Genomic DNA, 26,598 nt, shown 5'->3' with positions numbered 1-26,598 from the left:
TGTCCTATACCACACAAGATAAATGAGGAGAGGCAGCTGCACTCCCTGGACTTCGCCGTGCCTTGGCCATTTACCTGGAGCATACCAAGCCCTTCCGCAGGTCGACACAGCTCTTCATCGTGACAGTGGACAGGATGTAGGGCCTTCTGATGTCCTCTCAAAGGATCTCTAACTGTATTACCTCCTGCATCCGGACCTGTTATGAGTTGGTGCAGGTCCAACCGCCACCTCTGGTGAAGGCCCTCTCGACGAGAGGGCAAGCGTCCTCGGCAGCCTTCCTGGCACACTTTCCCGTCACACCTTCACAGCACACTACGCCATCACCCAGCAGGCCAGAGATGACGCTGGGTTCAGCAGAGCTGTGTTACAAACTACACATCCATGAACTCCTGCCCACCCCCGTTGGTACTGCTTGGGAGTCACCTAACATGGAATGGACATGAGCAAGCACTCGAAGAAGAAGAAAAGACAGTTACCTGTTCCGTAACTGGTGTATTTCAAGATGTGTTGCTCATGTCCATTCCATTACCCGCTCTCCTTCCCCACTGTCAGAGTTTCCTGCAAAAAGGAACTGAGGGTGGGGGGAGCCGGGGGCGTCCCTTATACCGCACCATACAGACACCGCCAGAGCCGGTCCCCTATGGACACCACTGAGGGGAAACTTCGGCACCGGTGCATGTGGCGAGCACACACACCTAACGTGGAATGGACATGAGCAACACATCTCGAAGAACACCAGTTACAGAACAGGTAACTGTATTTTGATTTCACTTTCTTTCTAACCCAAGTTGATATTATTAAGGAGTGTGGTTTTCTTTCTCGACTGGCCTTTTTAGACATCTATTAAAATGTTTTTAAACAATTCCCATGTTGTTGTTCAAACTTTTTGTTTACATTTTTTGTGCACTGATTTGGCTCATCAGTTGTTTTCAGCTTTGTGAAATTGGCCCTTTTAAAGCACCAAGTATATATATTACTCATTTGGACTTTTTTCTGCTGAACATAACAAATGTGATCAAATCATAGTCACTTGTACCTAAGCTACAAGACAAGGTGTATTATAGAATTTCCTCTTGTTGGATTCAGCACTTTTTGAGTTAGGAAGTGTATCTATAATCTGTAATTACATCTATAACTTTTAGAAATTCTGAAGTGCTTTAGCATCGGCAGCATGAGACCTCTAGCGTGCCACTCCGATGAAGTTCCCCATAATCACGCAGCTTTTTTCCCTGTTTTTGCTCCTCATTCCTTCCTAAATAAGTTATAACCAGTGATTTTAACATTCCAGTCATGTGAACCTTTCCACTAGATTTCTGTAATACCAACTAGGTTGAATTTATGCTCATAAATGAGCCATTCCAGTTCCTTATGTTCATTATCCAGGCTCCTAGCATTGGTGGGGAGGCAATTAAAAATTACTTCTCTTCACTTCCTTTGTTGTCTTGATTAATTTTGTTCTCAACATCTTGACTTTGTGTTAAATGAGTGCTCATTTGTTTTCTCTTTTCACCCTCCACACTTGTTTTTAATTTAACGCCCTCCTGACTACCCTAGTTGGGTCATGTAGCTCAGGCAATAGAAGTTCATACTTGTAGCTCCAGAAGTCTTGGGTTTGGACTTCACTACCAATGACACATCCAGGGGTGTTGTGTTAAATGATGATGTAATTAAAGGTTGTATCATAATACATTTCTCAAAAGAACAGAATTAATGTTGCACAGACATCCTCAATTCTGGGATTTCCTAACTTTTGAGTGCTTGACTTCACAAGTGTAACAATACTTTTTTAACATAGTTTTTGTATGGATTATCATATTAATCTGACTGGCTGTTTTTAGATTGTATGGTTAAATAATTGAAAAAGACAGACCAAAAAAAGCCGGAAGTTCACCAGAATATACACAAAAACTTGTAGTTGGTGGAGATCTAATTTGGAGAACAGGCCCTCAATTTTTTTTTTCCAAAAGTATGGCAAGTATGTATGAACTCCAGCAGGAACAGTTGGGCTCCAGTGCCTACAGATTGTCAATATCTTGAATTTCAAAATAATTGGTTGTGTTTGAGAAAATAATTTTCTCACTGTTCTTCTGAAAAAAGTATGCCAGTGCTCAGAATATTGCCAAATTCAATCCATCTGTTTACCTGGATGGAATATGTATGTTGATTGTATTAGGGATTGAGACTAGAAATAGCATTCAGGTATAGTATAAATGTGATGAATGATTTCAGACCACTATGGGTGTGTTATGTGGGAAAGAGAACTTTGCATTGTTCCTCAGGGAATATTTGTAGACAGCTAAGCAGCTGTTTTAACTAGTTCTGAAGTGAATTTTATTGAGTCATCTTCAGTCAGAAAGATGGTGCCTTGCCAGCATATGTTTGTAGGATTAAAATAGGAAGAAACAGCATGGGAGATCTTCAGGGCCTCAAGATAAAAGTGTGAAGAGGGGCCCCTTAGGGGTTGGGCAGAGGGGAAATTTTATTTTACACATTGTCTTCTGTTTTCACAGTCACTCATATTTGGAGAAGTTCCTGACAGAACAGATGATGGAAAGGAGGGAAGATGTATGGCTTCCACTGATTTCCTATAGAAATTCACTAGTTACTGGGGGCGAAGATGACAGGATGTCTGTGAACAGCGGAAGTAGTAGCAGCAAAGCATCTTCAGTGAGGAATAAGAAAGGACGACCTCCACTTCACAAAAAAAGGGTGGAGGGTATGTATGGTTTTACATTATGCCTTTAATTAATACATTAAATTAATTAACCCTTCTTTTCTTTCATGAGTTCTGTCTAGCTTTGGAGTTGACACTGAAATATACATATACACACTGCATTGATTAAAAAAAAATCTTGTTTTACAAATTCCTGTAGATTTTTCTTTTTCTTTATGAAATTGTTTACACGTATCCCCACTCTTGGGGATATATGCTAAGATTTGCAGATCCAGAACCATTAAAAGCATTTGATCTTAGCGTGGAGATAGTATATGATTACAAAGTTACATGTTAGCCCTACTGCTTGTTCCCCCTCTGATTTCTGTTTTTCTAACTTGTTTTCTAACTTGTTCCGATCTGGAAATTACATTCTCTCACTAGCGTTGCCACACAAACCCAAGTGCTAAATTCTGACATAGCCTGACATTTTGGCAAAAACATAGGAAAAAATATAAAAATTAGTAAAACTTTAGAGAAAGGTGACTTACTAGTATCTAGTTCCTGGAGGTGATGGTCTATATTGAGCTACATCTGTTGGATGCACATTCATCCTTGTTACAGAGCCATTAGAAAACAATGTCCATTGCGACCTCACACATGCTTCATAAAGGATCCACATGTTCATACATAATGGCATATAGGGAGCCGACATCCCAGACGCCACCCATTCCTTGTCTCCATCTACTCTAAGTTCCATTTTAAGACTCCAAAGAAACAGAGAACTCAGGTGGGAAGTATCAAACAGTAACCTTATCCCCTCCTAAGCAATGCTTGCAGGACTGCTTTCCCAAAGTGGGCATCAAACCTAAAGACAAAATCAATACAGTATTGCTGTGCCTTGATCTTCATTTAGAAACATTTCTGAGTCCTGCTGTGAAGGCAGCTTTTGTATAGATGAAGTAAGTTTTAAAACCTTCAGGTACAGACACTCTTGCAAAGTCATAGCAGGTTTTCAGTCAAAGTCTCTATTAGTTCCCTCTGTGTTAGTTTCTATATTCAGAAATTATCCAGAGGACTTACAAAAAAGCTTACTCCTTTCCAAATTGCAACTGAGGGCATGTCTACACTTACTAGGGTTCGATGCTGCTGCAATCGATGCACTGGGGTTGATTTAGCGGGTCTAGGGAAGACCCGCTAAATTGACCGCAGATCGATCTCCTGTCAACTCTGGTACTCCACCGGAACGAGAAGAGAAAGGTAAGTTGACGGGAGACACTCTCCCGTCGACGCAATGTAGTGTAGACACCGCAGTAAGTCGACTCCAGCTATGTTAGTCACGTAGATGGAGTTGCGTAACTTAGGTCGACTTACCCTGGTAGTCTAGACAAGATCTAAAAATCCATTGGGAGCATGCTAGGGCAGAAGAAAATCATTACAAGCTGACCTTTGAAAGAGAGAGTAGAAATAACGAGTCAATTTTATCATAACAATTGACTAATAGCCGGTTGCCACAAGATTCAGGATTGAGGTATTGAATACTAGGATCCAATTCTAGGATTAATGAGCCAGAAAAGTTGCTGGGAACCAAGGCCAGGCAGGGAGTGTGGGCTACAATGGGGTGGAGATGCAGTGGGGGGGTCAGTGGGGTTGCAGGCTGAGAGTGCAGGGGGTAGGATGGTGGTGTGGAGTGCAGGAGACAAGGGGCTGGGCTGGGGCAGCCTGGTGTGGGCTGGGCCAGTGTGTGGGGGCCAAGGTGCAGAGACTCTGACTTTGCCCAGTGGGAAGGAGCCTGCCAACTCCTGTGCTAGGGGGATGGACATCCAAGCTGCCCATTCACCTGGGCTCAATGGGCTGGAAGCTGTCCTCTGCTGATGCCCACGTCCCTCTGTGGCTGAGCAGGGGCATGCTCACCTTTAGAGCCCTGGGCACCTGGTGCCAACCTACCTGGAAAGGGTACACGTTGGGGTCTCTCCAACCCAGCTGCATGAAGTTTGGGGGTGGGGGTAGTAGCATCAGGGAAAACACTAGGGGTCCAAGGCTAACTTTTAAGGAGTTGGGAGGGGGCGGTGTTTTGCCTAGGGCAGCAGATCGGATTGAGTGGCCTCTGCCAGTGATTAGGCAGTTGGACCTTGGGGTCTCAGCTCAGGATGTGTTAGAGGATCCCAGACAGGAGCAGTGCCTGGAGTCTGTTCAGGCTCTGGAGGCTTGAAGAACATAGGGATTCAGTTTGGATCGCCTCACAGCAGTCTGGTGAGTATCCAACAGGGGGAGCTCAGCCAGATCTGGGACAGATGCAGCCGAAAGTCTGGTCAGGAGTCTATATATGGTTGATACTCGACACAAATCTGCTCTCTGTATGGATTTCCACTGGCATTACTTAGTGCCCAAAGAAAATCAAGCACAAAGGAGGAACTGAAAAGAGACTATGAGATAAATTTGAATGGCAGAGGTGTTTCAATGGCATTCGTGTTAGGGTAAATTCAGGAACAAGCAGGCAACAGTTAAGCCCAAAAAGAAAAAGGCATGAGAAAAATGACAAAATCCAATGGGATCTCCCTTCCCCGCCCTCCTTTCCTAATCCCTCTCATCGCTTACTTCTCCTTTCCCCCATCGGTGAAACTGAGGCTAGGTCTACACTACCCGCCTGAATCGGAGGGTAGAAATCGATCTCTCGGGGATCGAATTATCGCGTCTCATCGGGACGCGACAATCGATCCCCGAATCGACGCTCTTACTCCACCAGCGGAGGTGGGAGTAAGCGCCATCGACGGGGAGCCGCGGAGGTTGATTTTGCCGCCGTCCTCACAGCGGGGTAAGTCGGCTCCGATGTCGAATTCAGCTATGCTATTTGCGTAGCTAAATTTGCATATCTTAAATCGCCCCCCCCCCCCGCCGTAGAGAAGACCTGCCCTCAGATCTCTTGTCTGTTCTCCTCTAATCCCCCCACCTGCCTCAGCAACCTTATCCCATTTCCTGATCTCCCTCGCTCACGCTGTAATCGTCTCCCTCATCTTTCTTCTCAGTCTCTCCCTTCCCTCTGGTTCATTCTCTTCGCAGTACAAGCAAGCATCCTTTAATCTCTCCCATGTTAAAAAAAACTCATGGTTGATTCTGGTTGCATCTCCAGCTACCCATCTTCCTTCTTCCCTTCATTTGTAGGCTCGTTGAACGCTCTGTCTGCAATTGCTGTCTGGAGTTCTTTTCCTCCACTTCCATTGTAAACAGACTCTCCTTTCTAGCTCCTGCTCAGTCCACTCCCACCAAAGTCTCTGATGACCCGTCCTTGGCCAGATCTCCATCCTTATCTTGTGCTCCTCCTCATCTGTATCCACATGTTGTCTCTCATGTTATAAATTGATTGTAAACTCTTTAGGGTGGGAACCATCTTTGCTCTGTGTATGTTCAGCACCTGGTTCTCTAGGCACCGCTGCAATACAAATATTTATGATTGATTATTATTATTATTGTTTATTAGAATACCTGCTTTGAGGTTGAAATGTTGTTGGGAATACCTGGTAGCTCAAAGAAGGAGGGTGAATCTTGTTCCTAATTCTTCTTTGGCATAAGGAGTTGGGATCCTTCCTCCTCAGTACTAATATAAACTAAATTAGAGTTGGAAATTAAACTTCTTGGAGATTAATCCAGTTTGATCCATCACCCAGTTACCTATCTATGGTGTAAAATACTGAATTTGTAAACTTACAGTTTTGCAGAATTTGCTCTGAGGTAGTGAGCTATATCAAAATGTACCAGTGGATGAATACATAAATTCAAGTCCTCAATTAGCACTGTATTTGCGTTCTAAAGCTCATACTCGATGCAATATGTGCCACCAGTAAATATCCCATTTAAAAGTTGGCCTGAATAAGATATGAATCATAGTAATATTGTGCTGAATAAATTCACTGTCTCAAGTAACTAGCTAAATGTAATTTATATTTTTATAGATGAGAGTCTGGAAGGCTCATGGCTAAACAGGAACGACACCATTCAAACTCCCGGGGCTCTGCAAACACCACAGCTCACTTCAACTGTATTGAGAGAGAACACTAGACAAATGGGAGAGCAGATTCAAGAGCATGAGTCAGAACATGGATCTGAACAAGATTTTTTACACAAGTATGTACCAAGATGTTATGCTCAAATGTATTGTGCTGAACAAGAAACACATGCTAAACAAAACAGTTGGGATAGCAGTAGCAGTTATACAACATGTTTGTGGTTTTACATTTGCAGCATATATTTTGGAGAGAGAAAAATCTCTTGCCTGGTAATTCCATAGGTTAGTCTGGTATAAATTGTGTCAAATAATAATATCATTTTTAGATTCTCAGAAAAAAACTATGTTAAAACAAAGGTAGAAAGGGCATATCCATAATTTAGGGAGGAAATATATTACAAGGATGCTGAAATTATCCAATGCAATAACAATACAATTATTTTAAGGCATTTTAGTGTCTGTTGCCCTCAATTAGTTTTAAATGATTTTTAAAGACATGGGATTTTTCTTTTATTTTTTCACCACCACAAGGCAGAGTTAAGGTTATTTGGGTGCCTAACTGTGCATTTTCATAACTTGAAAAATGTTTGAATTTCTTTTAAGTTTAACTTAAAAGCTCTTTTCCTGAGTTTATAATGCTTGTTTGGGGGATAATTATAACATACCTGTAACTTATTTTACCCTAAATTACTGATCTTAACTCCAACTTTTTGTAGTTTGTCTGGGAATTTCCTTGGTCATCTTAATTTAAAAGTTTATACATGAACAAGAAACTGTGAGAATGCTATTATGTGATATTTCTAATATTTTGAAGATATGTAATATCAACCATACATTTTGTTTTTGTTTTAACTTTTATAGGCAGATACACTGGTATGCTCTGGCTGCTTTTTTATAGGCAGATTCACTGGTATGCTCTGGCTGCTTTATATCATTCTGGAGCAAAGCAGCCAGGCCATACTAGCCAGTGAAACTGAGTTTACAGGAACTTTGTTTTGCCAGTGTAGTGGAAAGCAGCCAGAGTATACTGTCTTGAAGTTGGCCCGAGAAGAAACTTACTGACGTGGCATCTAAAAATAATAAATACAAAATCAGTGCTGTGACTGAGTTAGTAATGCTGCTCTGTATGTGTTAGTCCCCAGATGCAGATATCTTGGTTGGGCCAGCAGAAGCTAGAAGATTTAAATCGAAAGGACAGGACAGGAATGAATTACATGAAAGGGAGAAGTGGTGTAAGACATGCAGTGTAAGTGTTCAAACCACCAAAGATCCTTTTCGTGATGAGTAATTGAATCAGTGAATCTGTTAATGATGGACTTAATCCTGCCCTGTGTAGTTGCTATTTTATTAGGGTTTGTAAAACATTTTATCGCTCTTAATACAAGCACACTAACAGCTTTATGAAGTTATGATGTGCATCAGCAGAGGGAGTGTGGGCTAAGGTTTGGCACTCAGCTCTGCAAGACATTGATTGCTCCGGCCCCATCCATCAAAGCACTTTCAGCATAAGAGTACTCCCACCAAAGTCAGTAGGACCACGCATATGAATAATCATTTGCTGAAGTGCTTTGCTGGATTGGGGCCAGAGTGCCCAGCACCTTACAAGATCAAGCCGTTAATGCTCAGGCCTGGGAACCAGTTTTGGGTTCTATTCCCAGAATTCCTGGTGATTTACTGTGAGACCTTGAGCAAGTCACGAGACCTCTCCGTACTTGCTTGCCCCATTGTAAAATGAAGCTATTACCACTTGCCTGCCCTAGAAGGTTGTTGTAAGGTTTAATGCTTCGAGTAGCGTCCCTAGGAGTGTTCCACTTCCAGTGTGCATGCACCTCTCGAGCCCTTGATCAGAGATTTTCAGTTAGCAGTGTCTGTTCGACTCGCACATGCATCCTATGCCTCCTGGTACCAGACACCAAGGCTATACAGTTCTCAATCACCTCAGCCTGAGACAGTCCCTTAGTTTGCACCTTGAGTGTGCCTTGGCTTATCTATTTTTCTATACTTGTTAAGATAGTTAGTATTGTCAGTTGTTAGTACAGTTATATTAGTTAGATAAGTATTGAGAGGATTGTGTTTTTTCTCCTCTTTTCCCTTCAAGAGGCTTGTTTTTCCTAGCAGGGCATGCCTGGCTCGCCAGGCTTCAAATGCTGCCTCTCCTGCCAAGAGGTTATACCTGTAAGGACAGCCACTCTAAGTGTGTCTGTTTGTTGGGGGAGTCCCACATCTCCAAGAAGTGCAACCTCTGCCTGGCCCTCAAGTCCAGGGCAAAGAAGAACAGGGAGATTAAACTCTCACTATTGATGATGGAACACTACCTTAGGCCAGCTTCTGAGTCAGGCCAGGAGACACCCCTCCGCATACCTGTCTCTCAACTGATCCAGTGCCCTTTCAACCTCAGCACAGGCTTCCCCTAAGAAGGTGAAGACTTTGGAGGCTTCATTGAAGACTTTTAAAAAGAGGAATGCAGACTCTCACATTAAGGAGCCAGCTCTGAAAAAGCCCAGGAGAGTTCTATAGAGAGATTTACAGTCTCCAAAGCCTCAACCTCTTGACTTGGTACCATTGAGTTGGAGGACTCCTCCTCTGGTACTGAGGAGGTGGTGAAGTCCCAAAGCTTAAAGGAGAGACATGGCTCCCATAGGACCTCGGTACCCTCTACCAGCAAGGAGGGAAAACATACTGGACTGGCACCATCAAGCTCAGACCAGCTGTTGGTACCTATGTATTTGTCACCAAGCAAGCATCGGTGCCAGACACCATCAGCATCTACTTCAGTACACTCACCATCAATGGTACTGTCAACTTCAGCAACTGTGTGCTCAGCTACTGTATCGGTAGTGATCCCCTACTCGGTACCACAAACATTCAGTTATACAAAGTATCTCTCTATAATGGATGAACCAAAGTCGCTCCTCTTAATGGGTACCCAGCCTCTCTCAGTACCAAGATCTCGATCTCCTGACCACCTTCCTCTGGTAATGTAGGACTCTGCACCACTTTATGTGAGTGCTCCTCCATTGGATGAGATGGAGGAGGACGAAGGAGACTTCCAGTCAGTCTCCTCTATTTCTGTTCAGGGTTCTCCAGCATATCCCTTCAGGAACCTACTCTCTGACAGTCACAGGGAAGATCATTATCAAGCGTGGTAGAACCAACCCTGTATGCCATCCCCACTTCCACATGAGTCTCGCCTGGGCCATACTTGGATCCTGGGGCTGCTTATTGGAAACAATTGGCCTGACCACCAGTACCATCTTATAGGGAGGCCAGAATTATACAGCCTTCTCCTCCCCAACCAGCCCCCTCAATGCCACAGGAGGAGACGTTTGAGAAACAAGAAGCCAGGGCACATAAGGAGACCACCACTCAAACACCTATTTCATCCTCTTCAGTTGAACCAGTTGCCTCCACCATCATCCATGGCTGATGATTTTCAGCAGTTTTAAGATTTCATAAAGCGGGTAGCTGACTCTCTTCAAATTCTACTCAAAGAGTTCAAGGATTCACAGCACAAACTGTTGGATATCATGCAGTCAGCAACACCCTCTAGAGTGGCATTACCTATCAGTGAGGCACTCCTAGATATAGCTGAGACTGTGCGGCAGACACCTGCCACTGTTCTGCCTTTGTGTAAACAGGTGGATAAGATGTATTATGTCCCCCTTAAGGATTCTGATATTTTTGTTCTCCCACCCTCCACTTGTCTCCCTATTGGTGGATGTGGTAAATGAGCATGGTAGGCAGCACTTCTCTAAGTCCACTGTATATGACGAAGACTAGAAAAGACTGGATCTCTTTGGATGAAAGTCCTATGCATCAGCAATCCTACAATTCAAGATCGCAAACTATCAGGCAGTTGTGGCCAAATATAATTTTACAAATTCACAGCTTTTATTGAACATCTGCCACTGTAATATAGGGAGCAATTCCAGCCCATCATCTCTGAAGGCCAATTATTGGCCAGAACTCCTCTTCAAGCATCCTTACATGTGGCAGACACTGCTGCCAGGTCCATCTCCATGGTGGAGTTATATGCGGGGCATCATGGCTCCAACTCTTGGAGTTTCAGAGAGAAGTACAGAACACTTTGGAGGACCTCCCCTTCATGGTTGTAAACTTTTCTCGGAGACCATAGATGAGTCTTTGCACACACTGAAGGATTCTAGGGCTACTTTACAATCCCTGGGCATATATACACCTACAAATAAGAAAAGGTTTAGTAAGTCACAGACTTCCCAGAGATTGTGTCCTGCTCTGTTTTCTGGATTCCATAGAGCTTCCAATCTGCCAAGGAAAAGAGACAGATTTCATAGAAAGAGGGCTGCCAACTACCCTCCACAACCACCTAGTCATCTTTGAAGCAACAGTTTAGATGCTTGGTCAAGAGTTTGAATCCTCCCTCAAATCTGATTTTACAGCTGCTCCCATTGCCGCCCCCCCCCCTTATCTCCCTTTGGAAGACCAACTTTGCCTATTTCCAACATGCTTGTGGGAGGATCACTACAGGCAAGTGGGTCATAGAGGTCATAACATCAGGTCATACCATGCATTTTATATCACTCCCCACCTTGCATCCCCCTTTCCCATCCCTCTTCAGAATCCCCCTCTCAAGCTTTTAATGTGACAAGAAATGAATTCTCTCCTTCAATTAGGAGCAATAGAGCCAATTTCTCCTCCTCACAAGGGCAAGGGATTTTACTCAAAGTATTTCCTTTTGCCAAAGAAGGACAGAGGGTGGGAACCGCTCTTAGAGCTAAGACTTCTAAACATATTCATAAAGTCTCAAAGGTTCAAGATGGTGACTCTGGAAGTTATAATTCTTTGAGTGATGGTCCCTATTGTATTCCACTGAGGGTTATACTCAGGCGCCATGTGTCTGAAGCTGGAGATTTTAAAAGTAGTAGTGTCTGTTGGTCCGCGCATGCACCCTTGCTCCATCTCATAGTTTGGTCAGAAGTGATAAAGAGCAGAGAGGACCGACTAGGCCCTCAGTTCCTTCTTACTGCCGCATGGCCCGAGTTGGAGCCTCTGCTGTTCTTTTGTCTCTTGTGATGCACTTTCTAAACACGTTTGTATATAGTTAGTATTTTTGTTGTTTTTGCAGTAGTTTAATGTTAGTAGTAGTTTTTAGGATTTTGACAGACTTTGGGATGCTGTTTACTGGTCTGCTTTCCCCATCACCCTCCCCAGCACACATATCTGGGTATTGGATTATGCCAAAGATGTTGGGGTTCAAGATCTGCGCCTCTGGCCCTCGCTTGTTCTTGATCAGTGTTGAGCACCAACACTGCCTTTACTGATTGGGAGAAGCCCACATTGCATCCGGGTGCAGTATCTGCCTCTCCTTCCCAAGCCTCTCCTTCCCCACCTGGGAAGGCTGATGTGTACCTCAAGAAGCACCTCCTGGAGGTCACCATGAGGCCACAGTCAGATCCAGGTTAGGTGGTGGAGGATGAGTCGCTTGGCCCAACTCCAATGATACCGCTGGAACCAGAGAGTTTCTCTTTCCAATCCTTGGATGTCCTTGGATTGGCTCTCGCCTCACCATCAGATTATTACCGCCAGTTCCAGGACCTTTTAAGCAGAGTGGCTGAACACCTCCACATCCCACTGGAGGAAATACAGGACAAACAGCACCAGCTGCTTGACATCTTGCATGCCTCGGTACCGACCAGAGTGGCTCTACCAATCAATGCCATTCTGCAACCAGCCCAGACAGTCTGGCATAGTCCGGCCACTTGCACACTTACCCTCAAGGGGGCAGAGAAGAGGTACTATGTACCTGCGAAGGGGTCTGAGTTTATGTTCTCTCACCTCCCACCCAATTGCCTCATCATATAGGCCAGGGGTGGGCAAACTACGGCCCGCAGACCGGATCTGGCCTCCCAGGGCTTTGGATCTGGCCCGCAGGATTACCCGCCATGGTGCCGCAGGCCCTGTGCCGCTCTCAGAAGTGGCCCTCGGTCGTGGGGGGCAGAGGGCTCCACGTGCGTTGCCCTTGCCTCCAGGCACCACCCCCGCAGCTCCCATTGGCCGGAAATGGGGAACCCTGGCCAATGGGAGCTTCGGGGGAGGTACCTGGAGGCGTGGCAAGGGCAGAGCATGCAGAGCCCTCCGCCCCCTACCCCCAGGGGCCGCAGTGCTTCCTGGAGCGGCACAAGGCCAGGGCCACCCCAGAGCCGCTTTAGGTAAGTGGCACCGGGCCAGAGCTCGAACCCCTCCTGCACCCCACCCCCCAACTCCCTGCCCTAAGCACCCTGCCTGCATCTCGCACCCCTCCTGCACCCCAACTCCTCGCCCTGAGTCCCTTCGTACACCCCTCCTGCACCCCAACCCCCTTCCCTGAGCCCCCTCATACACACTGCACCCCTCCTCTGCCCCAATCCCTTGCCCTGACCCCCTTCCTGCACACCGCACCCCCTACCCCAGCCCTACCCCCTGCCCAAAAAGTTTGCCCACCCCTGATATAGGTGGTGTCAGAGCAGGCCCGGCAATAGCACCCACACTCCACCTCGGCGGACAAGGAGGGCAAACAACTAGACCTTCTGGGTCGCAAGGTCGTCTTCTCTGCCAGCCTTCTATTTCGAATCTCCAATTACTTGGTTCTATTAGCTAAATACAACTTCCTTCCTTACAGCAAGTTGACGGACTTTGCAGAAAAACTTCTTCAGCAGGATTGTGCCCGCTTCCCAACTATCTTAGTGGAAGGGAAATCCTGAGGATGACACTCCAGGCTGCAGTGGACTCAGCAGACACTTCTTCGTGCAAGATGGCTAAGGGAATTGTCACGAAGAGGAAATTGTGACTACATTCTTGTTTGTCAAGGAAAATACAGAACACCATAGAGGACCTCCCTTTCAATGAGTCTCCTCTCTTCAATCAGAAGACAGACGATTCTCTCCACTCCCGCAAGGATTCCAGAGCCACTCTTCAATCGCTGGGTATCTACATACCGGCACCCAAGAGCAAGTTCTACCGCCTGCCACTGACGCAGCATTTCAGAATTCCTCAATTCTTCCATCAGCAGCCCTATGAGCTTCCTTGCATACGACAGTATATCCAATGCCCCATCCTCTCTGTTCATCGTCATAGCCTTCAGCATCTCCTACTCAGTCTTCGCAGAAGCAATATTTTTGAGTGTATCTAGAGAGCTGCCAACCAACTTGCCTCATGCCATACACCTGACCCACCCCCTTCAGGGAGCATCTATCACTCTTTTTATCAGCTTGGAGCTTGATAATAATGGACAAGTGGTTCCTGGATGTCATTCAACGTGGCTATACGATCAAGTTCCCACATTTAGTTGGGAATTGGTCCTGCTTTGAGCAGGGGGTTGGACTAGAGGACCTCTTGAGGTCCCTTCCAACCCTGATATTCTATGATTCTATGCTACCTCATCCACATCCCCCACCCCAGCCCTGCCTCAGAAGCCACTCTCATGACAGTATCCTCACCTTAGAAGTGGACTCCATACTCCAAAGGGGAGCAATAAAACCAGTGCCTGTGACCTATCAAAGCACAGGGTTCTATTCCATGTATTTTCTGGTTCCCAAGAAGAAGGGCAGGTGGAGACTGATCTTAGATCTCTGTGGTCTCAACCACTTCATACGCAAGCCAAAGTTTTGTATGGTCACCCTAGCAGCCATCATATCTTCACTAGAAAAAGACATCTGGTTTATGGCTCTCGATATGCAGGATGCTTACTTTCATGTAGATATCCATCCTACCCACAGACGTTTCTTGATATTCATGGCAGGCCCTTAACACTTCCAATACAGGATTCTGTTGTTCGACTCACTACTGGTCCACAGGTCTTCACCAAAGTTTTCTCTGTGGTGGCAGCCCACCTCTAGCATCAAGGTGTCCTTATATTCCCTTATCTCGATGACTGGCTGCTAGCAGCGCAATCCAAATGGGAGGTTCAAGCCTCGACCTCTGTGCTGCTCGTATTCCTCTCGTCCTAGGTGGTGAGCATAAATATTGAAAAATTGACTTTGGTACCCCCTCAGTCCCTATAATTCATTGGGGCCTGCATCAATGCAGTCTTTGCGCACGCCTGTCTACCAGAGGACAGATTCCAGATCCTCCAAGAGCTTATTGACAAGGTGGTCTCCATTCCTTCTGTTCTGGCCAGGGCTTGCCTTTCCCTTCTTGACCTTCACTCGTCTTTGCTTTCACTGCCTGCAGCTGTGGCTCCAGAGGGCCTATTCTCCACGCACCATACCGTAGACTTCCTACAGACAGTACCACCCAACGTTCTCTCCTCCCCAGGTCAGGTCTGCACCAGGATACCGTTCCTTCCATCCTCTTTGAACATGATGCTCATTACTGATGCGTCGCTTGCTGGATTGGGCACCCACATGGGCAATAACATGACATGGGACTTGGACTTCTCAAGAATCCTGGATGCACATCAACGTCCTAGAACTTTGGGCCATGTATTTCTCCTATCCATTCACTCCTGTCATGTTCTCATCATGTCAGACAACACCACCGCCATTTACATCATCAAGAAACAACGGGGCACGAGGTCGCCAGCACATTGTGCAGAAGCAGTTCATTTTGGGGATTGGTGCATTACCCACAAGACACTGTTGTCAGCAGCATATCTTCCCAGGACTCCAAACATAATTGTGGACTCTCTCAGCAGGAAATTTGTGTCCAATCATGAATAGGAACGCCACAACACCATGGTCGCATATATTTTCGATCGCTGGGAGACTCTGACCAGAGACCTCTACACCTCCCACGCCAACAGCAAATGCACACAGTACTGCTGTGGGTGGAGGTGGAAGGGTTGGCATCCTCTCCCAAAGTGATGCCCTAGTCATACACTGGTTGGAACAGATCAGTTATGCCTTTCCTCCCCTACTGCTCCTGCCGTGTGTCCTACACAAGATCCAGGAGAGAACAACGGCCATTGTGATTGCCCTATTCTGACCTTGCCAGTTCTGGGTTCCCCTCCTTCACTGTATTTCAGTGCATTCCCCACTTCCATTGGCAGCTTCCCTGGAACTCCTCACACATGATGGTGGCAAGATCAGATATCCTGATCAACAGACATTTTACCTATGAGCTTGGTTTTTGGGTGGACATCTTCACTAGAGCGGTACAAGACAACCTCTCGAGTAGCAGAAAAGGGTCGGTGAGGTGGTCCTATAGGGCCAAGTGGAAGCGTTTCACCTCATAGGCCCAGCAGAGGGGTCTTGCCTTTGAGGATGTAGACGTCCCTCTGATTCTGGACTACCTCCTGTCCCTGAAGGCGTCAGGACTCACGCTCAACTCCATCAAGGTGCACATAGCCGCTATCGATGCCTTGCACCACCACCACCAACAACAACCCCCATGGAGGGGCGGGCACTCTGTCTTTACACACCCCTTAACTACCAGGTTTTGGAAGGGCCTCCTACGGATTTATCCACCTATTCAACCCATTGCTCCCCAGTGGGACATTAATCTTGTCCTCGTGGTGTTGATGAAATCACCATTTGAACCTATGGCCTCCTGCTCCCTGTCTCTCCTTTCCATGAAGGTCGTCTTCCTGGTAGCTGTTACTTCCGTGAGAAGAGTAGGTGAAGAGGGGGCCATGATGGCAGACCCCCACCTTACCACGTTCCATAAGGACAAGGTTTCACTGCGCTTGCACCCCAAGTTTCTGCCAAAGGTTGTATCCTGCTTTCATCTCAACCATCCCATACACTTACCTGCTTTCTTTCTGAAGCCTCATACCTCAATGGAGGAATTGCACCTTCTCTCCCTCAATGTCCACGGGATCCTGGCCTTCTACTTGCAGAGGACGAGATAATTCAGGAAGTCCCCTAGACGGTTTATTGCTCAAGAGGAAAAGATTGAGGGGCAAGCGATCGCCACTCAAAGGATCTCTAAGTGGGCTTCGGGGTACATTACGCTCTGCTATCACTTGTCAGGACTGTCTCCACCCCTTTGGGTACGAACCCACTCCACAAGGGCACAAGCAACAACTACAGCCGTGCTTCATGATGTACCACTTACAGACATATGTAGGGGGCCATATGGAGTTCGGTACTTACCTTCTCTTCCCATTACACCTTAGGATGAGACTACAACGGATGCCTCATTTGGCACGGCTCTTCTCTGTTCCACAGTTCCATCGTCTTCCCCATACCCTTGTCCTAACTAGGTATTGCTTTTAATCACCCTCAGTGGAATACAATAGGAACCATCGTTCAAAGAAGAAGAGGTGGTTACTTAAATGTAACTGGAGGTTCTTCAAGATGTGTGGTCCCTATCTGTATTTCAATCCCGCTCTCCTTCCCCTCTGCTGCGGATCTGTTCCATTTGCAGTGGAGAAGGAACTGAGGATGTGGTTGGTCCTCCCCGCCCTTTATTGCCTCAGACAAAATCATAAGGCAGAGCAAGGGTGTGTGCACGTACCAGCAGACCCTACTGCTTTTAAAATCTCCGGCTCCGGACTCATGGCACATGTTTATAACACTCAATGGATTACAAATAGGGACCACATATCTTGAAGAACCTCCAGTTACAGTTAAGTAACCTCCTTTTCTTTCACTAGCGAAAGGGGATTGGTCATCAACCCTCGAACTACAAGATACCTATTTTTGTACAATAATACACCCATCACACAGTAATTACCTACACTTCACTATAGGCCAGAATCATTTACCGTACCAAGTGCTCTCTTTTGGTCTTTCCTCGCCCCCAAGGTTGTTCTCAAAGTTCTTGGTGGTAGTGGCTGCTTACCTCCAACAAAAAGCGATCCTAGTCTTCCTGTACCTCAACAACTGGCTACTCAAGGGCTGTTCTTGTGAAGCAGTGCTATCTTCCTCCCAGACAGCCCTTGCTCTGTTCCAGGAGTTGGGTCTGCAGCTTAATGTAAAAACATCCTTATTAACCCCTGTACAGAAGATAGTTTATAGGGGTGCATTTAACCTCATTAACAACCCGACACTACCTTCCCTGAGACAGATTTGTAACTTTGTCAGGTCTGGTGTAGGCAATTCAAGGAGCCCTTGGACCACAATAAGGAACTGTCGAGCTCCTGGGACACAAGGCACCTTGTACCTTTGTGATCAATCACTCAAGGCTACACCTCTGCTGCTTCCAGGGTTGGCTCATAGACACCTTGTATAGACAGGTGATGGTTCCTCTACAAGTGAAGCAGTCCCTAGACTGGTGGAAGGATCAACTCAGCCTCTGTGCAGGTGTTTCTTTCTGTCACTGAGGTCCATCAGTGACTTTAACAGACATATCACTTCTGGAATGGGGAGCCTACCTCAGTGCCCTCACAATTCAGGGCAGATGGACAACTCAGGAAACCAGTCTCCACATCAATCTATAGAAGATCAGGGCTGTCAGGAGGGTTTGCCTTCATTTCTTACTCCTCATCAAGGGTGAATCAATCAGGGTCATGACAGACAATGTATCCTGCATATTCTATATTAACAGCAGGGAGGAGCAAGATCCCTCTCCCTCTGTGCCAAAGCTATGAAACTATGGAACTAGTGCATAACTTATCAGATCCAGATTTCAGCAGTCTACCTCCCAAGTGTTCAAAACACCACAGCCAATGTCCTCAGAAGGCACTTCTCACAGGACTGCGAAGGGGAGCTAGACACCCAAGTTCTCCACAGCATATTCCAAAGATGATGGATCTCTTGGCCACCTCCAGAAACAGGAAATGCCCTCTCTTCTGCTCAAGAGTGGGTGTGGGCCACCAATCCCTGGGAAATACTTTTCTTCTTTCTTAGAAGAAAGTGTTCTATGTGTTTGCTCCATTGCCACTGATACTAAGCTTGATGAACAGGATCAGACAGGACAGAGCCAAAGTTATCCTAATAGTGCCAGCCTGGCTGAGACAAGCTTGATTCTTTTACCTATTTCACCTATGTGTCCAACCATAATTCAGGCTTCCAACCATTCCTCATCTCTTGTCGAAGGATGCCAGTTGTGTGTTTCGTTCCAACCTAGTGGTTCTCCACCTCAGGGCATGGTTCATGGGGTTAGTATCCTCCTGCTCTATGGAAGTACAACAGGTGTTACTGAATAGTAGAAAGAGGTCAACCCGTGCCATTTACCTGCAGAAATGGAAGAGATTCTTCCATTGATGTTGTCCTCACTGCCTCCTGCCTGAGTCGAAGACACTTTCAGTCATCCTGGATTTACCTGTTGGATCTGAAGAAATCAGGGTTATCAGTTAGTTTGTTTAAGGTTCATCTGGCCACAATATCAGGCTTTCATCCTCTGGTAGAAGGATTCTCCATTTTTGCTCACCCTGTATCTAGGTTTATTAAGAGCTTGGGGAATCTCTATACCCAGATTAGGGACTCCACCGCAACCTGGGATCTAAACTTGCTATTTTGAGACTGCCATAGGTTCAAATGGCAATCAGTTATCTGTTCCTTTTATCTATGAAGACAGCCTTTTAGTAGCCATCACGTCAGCCGGTAGTGTCAGGGAGATTGGTGCCTTGGTGACTCTGTGCAGGAATCCTATTTTCATACCCTGGATGTTAGAAAAGCTTTGGCTTTCTATTTAGATAGGACCAAGCAATTTAGAAAGTCACTTAGGCTCTTCATCTCCTTCACGGATAGATCCAAGGGGTCTAGATCTCTCCTCAGAGACTATCAAGATGGATATCTCAATGTATTCTCACTAGCCATGATGCTGCAGGCATTCATCCCTCCCAAAGGTGATAGCACATGGGACCAGATCACACGTAACATCTACAGCATTATTTAAGAATGTTCAGAATCTGAAATATGTAGGGTGGCTACATGAGCTTCAATACATATATTTTTGAAACACCAACCCTGATCCATGCCACCAGATCTGATACTATCTTCAGTTCTGCACTCACTTCCTAAACTCCTTGCTCCTTCTGGGGATATTGCTCAGAAGTCATCTGAAGTAGAGCACCCATAGGGATACTACTACTTGAAGAAGAGGCGGTTACTCACTTTGTGCAGAAACTGCAATTCTTCAAAATGTGTCCCCCAATGAGTACTCCACTACCACCCTCCTTCCCCTCTGTTTAGACTGTTCTCTATGGGACATTTGGGTGGAGAAGAAACTGAGGGTGATTCACCCACATGCCAGTATATATAGTCTGTGTTCAGCATGAGGTGGCATAGGGCACATGTGTGCGCCGAACAGACACTGCTAACTGAAAATCTTCAATCAAGGACTTAAGAGGCGCAGGTGCACCTGAAAGGGAGGGACACACATCTCAAAGAACCACAGTTACTGCAGAAGGTGAGTAATCTCTTCTTAAATGTTTGCAATGCACTTATATAGGACTTTTTACCTTAGTCTTTCTAAGTTATTTTGACATCTGAGATCTTCATTCAGTTGATAACATGATTAATGGGTTATTTTTGTTTTCAGCCAACAGTATTAATGTGCAGCCCAAAGCGTGGAAGGCTGGTTGGTTGTAAATAAAAAAAAAAAAAAAGGAGAAAACAAAGCCATATTTGGAAGTGTTAAATGCCTTGACAATGTTTTTTCTCTTTAATAATCAGACGGGGTCTAATGGAGGATGATGCTGAGCCCATCTTTGAAGATGTAATGATGTCCTCACGAGGTCAGCTAGAGGATATGAATGAGGAATTTGAAGACACCATGGTCATTGATCTGGTCAGTAAGGCCTGAGTATTATTAACAAGTTTTAAATGGATAAGGATAGTTAGAGGGTAAGAAACTACAAAAACAGCTTCCCAAAATCATCTGCCTGCCTTCCAGTTTTTTGAGCACCTGATTGAGGGAGGAGATTGGAGGGCCATCAACCCCACTGATCCCCTGATCGTAGAAATGCAGGAACTGTTATTCACCCACAGCTCCTTCCAGTGTAATGTGCTATTCTAGGTAGTAAAGTACCTGGTGCTTGAAGAAGGTAAAATAAACTCACCATAATACATCTTGCCAGTTGTGAGAACATTCTTTCCTAATAGGAGATCTGCTTATACCCCAAAGCATGAGATATTATTTCCCTTGTATTGTTGTGATGGGTGGCTAATTATTCATAGTAGTAGCAGTACAAGTGCCTCAGTCGTACAAATGGTCTTTTTTTAAATCCAGTAACTGCATTTGCCTCAGTGACCTCTTGTCACAGTACTGGCTGGCTATGTACTGCCTAGTATTTTCTTTTATTGATTCTGAATTTACTGTCATTTTAATTTTGAATGTGATTGATTCATATTATGCAAAATGGGGAAAAGGAAGGACTGATCAGTTTTCACTGTACTCTCTTTAGCATTTTGCATACCTCAGCCAAGCTCCTCTTATCCTATCCGTCCTAAATAATCGTAGGTCAAATTTTCAATCTTGGGTGTTCGAAGTTAGGTGTCTAACTTTGAGCGCTCAACGTGTTGTAAGGTTGAGTCCTAAGAGCTCTGCTTTTCTGCAGGGATGTCACTAACAATTCACATCTGAGATCTTCTGCTGTCTCAGAAGGCTCAGCTGTTGTTAGCACTCATAGCATCCTGCAAGTATTTTTTTTTAATCACCTTTTAATGGGTAATCCAATAAGAGAGGAGACAAAGGGTTTGATACAGGTCCCATTCAGGTCAGTTGAAAACTCCCATTGACTTGAATAGCCCAAAGGGAACAAATATTCCCTAACACAGACTACACTATATTGAGGGCTTTTTCAAAAGTCTGATTTATTTACTATAGTTGCACTCCAATTTCAAAGCTGGACTGGCATGAGAGAAAGGTAAATCTGAGAAGTGAAGAGTACCAGAGAGTTTCATGAAGCCCAGTCTATGGCCCTTATTCTGGAAAGCGTCCCTATTCAGGAAGAGCACATAAGCAAGTGCTTAAAGTTAAGCACATGCTTAAATTAAATTGGAAACAACTGGAGTTAAGCACATACTTGAAGGTAAGTGTGTGCTTAAGTACCTACCTGCATTGGGGCCTATATTAGGCCTGGTCTAAGCTTAGCAGTTAGGTCAACATAGGTATGGTGCTCCAGGGTATGAAAAATTCACACCCCTGAGCACTGTAGCTATCCCAACCTAACCCCTGGTGAAGACGCAGCGAGCTTGATGGAAGAATTCACTACAGCTGTGCTGCAGTAGTGCCTATAGTGTAGACGTGGCTTTAGTATCTAGAAATCCTTGCCACACCCACCTCACCAGAAGCCACTAACATACTTCTGTACGTTGTATGTATCCTGTACATACATTTCTTTTATGTGACATGAACATAGTATGTTACTCTAAATGAGGAATTATTCCTACCTCAATATAGAGAGCAATTCAATAAATGACTTCTTCTTCCAGCCACCTTCAAGAAACCGACGAGAACGAGCTGAATTGAGGCCGGACTTCTTTGACTCTGCAGCTATCATTGAAGATGATTCAGTAAGATTTTATTTAGCATTGTTTACCATTTGTTTGAGGGTTTTTTATTTTACCTCCGAAGTTAACTGATGTTTTTTAATCATTTTTCTAGGGATTTGGAATGCCTATGTTCTGAAGTCTGGGGAAGACGTTTTACAAATTTGGAACTCTATTGTTTAGAGCTAGAGGCCTATATACTGTGATAGCTTGTATGAAAACCACATTTTTGATGTGATATGGTTTGATTTTTAACCAAATGAATAAGGTCAATCCCATTTTGTAGTGAAAGAGGAGAAGAGGACCTTCTTAATGATACAAAGGAACGTTGGCCAATCCAATCACCTCAGAAAGGCTGACCTAAAAGAATCATTTGTATCCCTGTTCTTGACTGTCCTTATACAGATGTTTTTTTTCTGGATGGGAAGGGAGTTTTAAATTGTTAAGACAGCTGTCAAAATAAACACTGTTCTACACATGTTTTCTGAAAACATTGAATGAAAACAAAAAACTTTTTAACTTTATTTTTCTGCTGTACAATTTAAAACTGTTTTAACATTTGCCTTTTTATGTTTTAAAAGCTAGCCATTTTTATTAAACCTATGCCTGTCAGCGACTGACTAGCAATGATGCTATAAGCAGGTCATCCTGGCTGCAGAAATGTGTTTTTAAACACACTGGATTTGATTAACAGTATGGTACGTGTATATCCTCTCATAGGCATTGAAAAGAGCAGAACACTCTCTTACAAAAGAGGTTAGAATTCTAATGAAGTGCATCTCTGCCAAAAAGTCAGATTCTGATATGATAAACCCAGATTTTATACTCTTGAGAAGATTTATTTTTATTTATAATGGGGCATAAAATAAGAGATGTCCATGAAGCCACTTTTCCAACAGATGCTGTGTAACATTCATTTTATATAGCACTAGGGGACACAAAAACAGTACATTTTCTATTGGTACTTGCTCTGTGCATTTTTAGCAACTTATACCAGCAAATAAAGTATTCTCAGTAAAACACACAAATGGTTCTCAAGTAGTCACTTTGCTGTTTTTACTACCTATTTCGTGCCCTGCCAATCCAAGGTACATAAACAGCAACTTTCCTATATAAAATAGATCAAGGGGGGGAAAAAAGGAATCGCTTTAGCATTCTAAAAGCAATTTTAACTGTACCATATAAAAATGTCTACTTTCCATGCCGCAAATACCCTTTTGTGCTATTTTTGTAAATTAATTTTGCCAGTTAGAAGTACTGTATGTGCTGCATAGAAATTTGTGCTTAGATGGTGAAGTTCTTAAGCTTACAATGGAATACAGCTACATTTTCAGTGTTAACTGTGCATATTAAAAGTAATTCTTTGAAAAAAATACAATTTTTCAAAAAAGTAAAGAAAACCCAAAAAGTTCTCAGCTAATTCATTGTAATAAGAGATTTTCAGTGTCTTCAATGATTTGGAATCTCATTATGCTTAGATTTTATGACTCTGCCTAGTAGCTGCTACTGTAGTTTAAAACTGGCCTGATATTCAGAGGTGCTGACCACCCACAACTCCCACTGACTAAAGCACCTCTGAAAATCAGCACCAAAACGTTAATCTTCCTTTCTGAGTTTGAATGTTAGCATTTGAGATACAAAGCATATTGACCCACTTCAAGCACAGCAGGTTTAGAGTTGCTTTTATTAGCAACTGCAAATTTATCATGGAGCTTTCTCTTTTACAATGTCATTTGGAAAAAAACATGTACACTTAGTACTTACCTTTGGGGAGGGAAAAACAACTAATGTAAAAACAAATCATTCTTTTCATTTAACAGCTGAGATTTTTCTCAATGTGTACAGTTCTCAGAAAGACTTGGTTGCCAAAAATGTTTAACTTGGTAATTCAGCCATTCCTCAAGTGTAGATGGGTGACTATTGCAACAGCCTCTGAGGTTGCTGGATCATTTCTTTATAACTAGGGCGCAGGTTACCCCCAGGGGGTACAGGGTGGGCAGGAATGGCTGCATTATCGTGTCAGCACTGTAGTTCTGTGAGCATAGTAGCATAATAAATGCTGCATGGTTTGAGTCATAGTCACAGACAAACCTCGTGCTTCACAGTCCTCTGTGTGGAAAATTGAACCCTGAGTTATAGATTGTAGACTACTGTATAACACAACAAAGATCACTTGGACAGCCCCTCCAATGGTTTCCAGTTCAGTTTGCAGTCAATAGGTTTTTTGTATTGAGAGTGTCTCCTTGATTGGTTTTGCTAGTAATTCTGTAAATTGTACATTTACAATATGAGGTTTTTTTTTTTCCTTTTGTACAATTTAAAACTGATGCTTCACCTTTCCTTTAATAAACTATTCAAAGTCATGTGTGTGTGGTGAGCATCCTCTTCGCCATACATCATTTTAAAATAGCATCTGGCCAGTCATCGCATAACATTCCCAAAGTTAAGGTTGAAAGGCAGCTTTCCCTTTAAGCCCCAACTCCCTTTCCAGACTCCATGTGGCTATTGCTCATGCTCAGGTCTCAGGGTAAAGGAGATTTGTGTTTATTTGTTGTTTGCAGTAAATCTGATGAGTTGTCATTTGAGTCTGGGAAATTTTGAACTATTACAGGCTTTCACATTAGAGAACAGCAATGTCTTTGCCACGATTCAAAGACACATTTCAGGTGAATTACACTCCTTCCACTTGAGCTTTAAGTAACCATGTAGGTAGAGTACAGGAATGATTCAGAAATAAAAAGGTTTAACATTCCAATAGGCTGGAGTTTGTGCTAAAGATTTACAAATTCACCAAGGTGACTGATGTCTCTTCCACTGCTACTGAGTCTGAAAATCTGGCATGACTTTCACCAATGCCAGCTGTGAATGCACTCTCTTCTACTGTGTCAGGGAGAACTGAGGTATCTGCTGCTACTGGTTCTCAAATATGAACTGGTGAAGATAGTGTGGTCCAAGGGGTAGTGCACTGAGCTAAGATTCAGGGCACCTGCATTTTGTTCTAGGTCTGCCATTAGCAGATTGGGTGATCTTGTTCATGTTGCATCACCTCTCTGGCCTGGATCTATCAAGGGACTTGGACATTGCAATACTACGCAGCATGATGCCTAGCAAATCGCAGGAACACCACTGCAGTCCACATAGCCTGAGGTAAACTCCTAGGCTCCCTATACAATGAATAGGGAGAGATCGGAGCCTTAGAATGTGATCCACAAAAGCCAGCACACGAGGCAGGGAGCTGCCTGAGCTGGCCAGTGGGAGATGATGATAAGGGTATGTGCTAAGCCTCGCCTTTTTCATGGAGAGAGGCACTTATCTCAGCTAGTGAGTCACAAATGGAAACAAGCCACTTGGAGTCAGGCAGCTTAGGCACATAAGCATTTCTTGTGGGAATGAGTTAAGCACCTGCCTCATTCCACGCACACAGGAGGGGAAGGTGGGGAGGAGGTGGTACCCACCTTATAACTTTTAACCCAGTGATTTAGAGTACTGGCCTAGAATGTGCAAGACTCAGGGTCAATTCCCCCTCTCTGCCAAAGGAGAGGTGAAAGAATTTGAACAGATGTCTCCTGTCTCTCAGGAGGGTGCTCTAAACACTGAGTTCTGGGCTGTTCTGATGTGGAGGACGTTCCCCACAAGTCTCTTCCATTGATGTTCCAGTTTGGATAAATAATGAAATAGTGGGAGCAAGGTGACTGAACCCAGTGTCTTCCACCTCCCAGGTGGGTGCTCTAACCACTGGACTACAGGGTCATTCTATCTTCCTTGCTTTCTGACCTGGTGGGAGGTAAAAGTTGGGAAACTGAGTCACAAATCCCCCCAATTTAGGCTTAATCAATTTTCCTATTTATAAATTTCAGACAGAATTATTGTCACGTATGGTGTCTGCACATACATTTGTGCCAGATAAATAGGGCTCTACCAAATTCACGGCCATGAAAAACGCATCACGGACCGTGAAATCTGGTCTCCCCCCATGAAATCTGGTCTTTTGTGTGCTTTTACTCTATACATACAGATTTCACAGGGGAGATGAGTGTTTCTCAAATGGGGGATCCTGACCCAAAAGGGAATTGCAGGGGGGTCGCAAGGTTATTTTCAGGGAGGGTCGCAATATTGCCACCCTTACTTCTGCTCTGCCTTCAGAGCTAGGCAGCTGGAGAGCAATGGCTGTTGGCCGGGCGTCTAGCTCTGAAGGCAGTGCGCCACCAGCAACAGTGCAGAACAAAGAGTGGCAATACCATACCATGCCTTACTTACTTCTGTGCTGCTGCTGGCAGCAGCTCTGCCTTCAGAGTTGGACAGCTGGAGAGCAGCAGCTGTTGGCCAGGATCCCAGCTCTGAAGGCAGTGCTGCCACCAGCAGCAGTGCAGAAGTAAGGGTAGCAATACCACAACCCCTTCTACAATAACCTTGCAACACCCCCACCCCCCCAACTCCTTTTTGGATCAGGATCCCTACAATTACAACACTGAAATTTCAGATTTAAATAGCTGAAATCATGAAAATTATTATTTTTTAAAACCTTATGACTGTGAAATTGACCAAAAATGGACCATGAATTTGGTAGGACCGTGCAGATAAATAATAACAGCCCAAGTTACCACATT

General features: G+C 44.5%; 1 protein-coding gene across 5 annotated transcripts in view; it reads left to right on the top strand.

Moving 5' to 3' along the window:
* STAG1 (stromal antigen 1) overlaps window positions 1-24,354 on the top strand; it is a 384,051-nt gene extending 359,697 nt beyond the window's left edge. For all 5 annotated transcript variants that reach the window (XM_034781835.1, XM_034781837.1, XM_034781839.1 and 2 more), the window contains 6 exons: window positions 2,511-2,716; window positions 6,604-6,775; window positions 7,792-7,902; window positions 20,174-20,288; window positions 21,935-22,015; window positions 22,107-24,354. In XM_034781835.1, the coding sequence (XP_034637726.1) occupies window positions 2,511-2,716; window positions 6,604-6,775; window positions 7,792-7,902; window positions 20,174-20,288; window positions 21,935-22,015; window positions 22,107-22,130 (709 nt within the window). In that variant the 3' untranslated portion in view covers window positions 22,131-24,354. The remainder of the gene's footprint in view (window positions 1-2,510; window positions 2,717-6,603; window positions 6,776-7,791; window positions 7,903-20,173; window positions 20,289-21,934; window positions 22,016-22,106) is intronic.
* Window positions 24,355-26,598: the final 2,244 nt, after the last annotated feature.

The sequence above is a fragment of the Trachemys scripta genome, chromosome 9 (assembly GCF_013100865.1).
Source record: "Trachemys scripta elegans isolate TJP31775 chromosome 9, CAS_Tse_1.0, whole genome shotgun sequence".
Taxonomy (NCBI): Eukaryota; Metazoa; Chordata; order Testudines; family Emydidae; genus Trachemys; species Trachemys scripta.
This window is presented reverse-complemented; position numbering and strand designations above follow the sequence as displayed.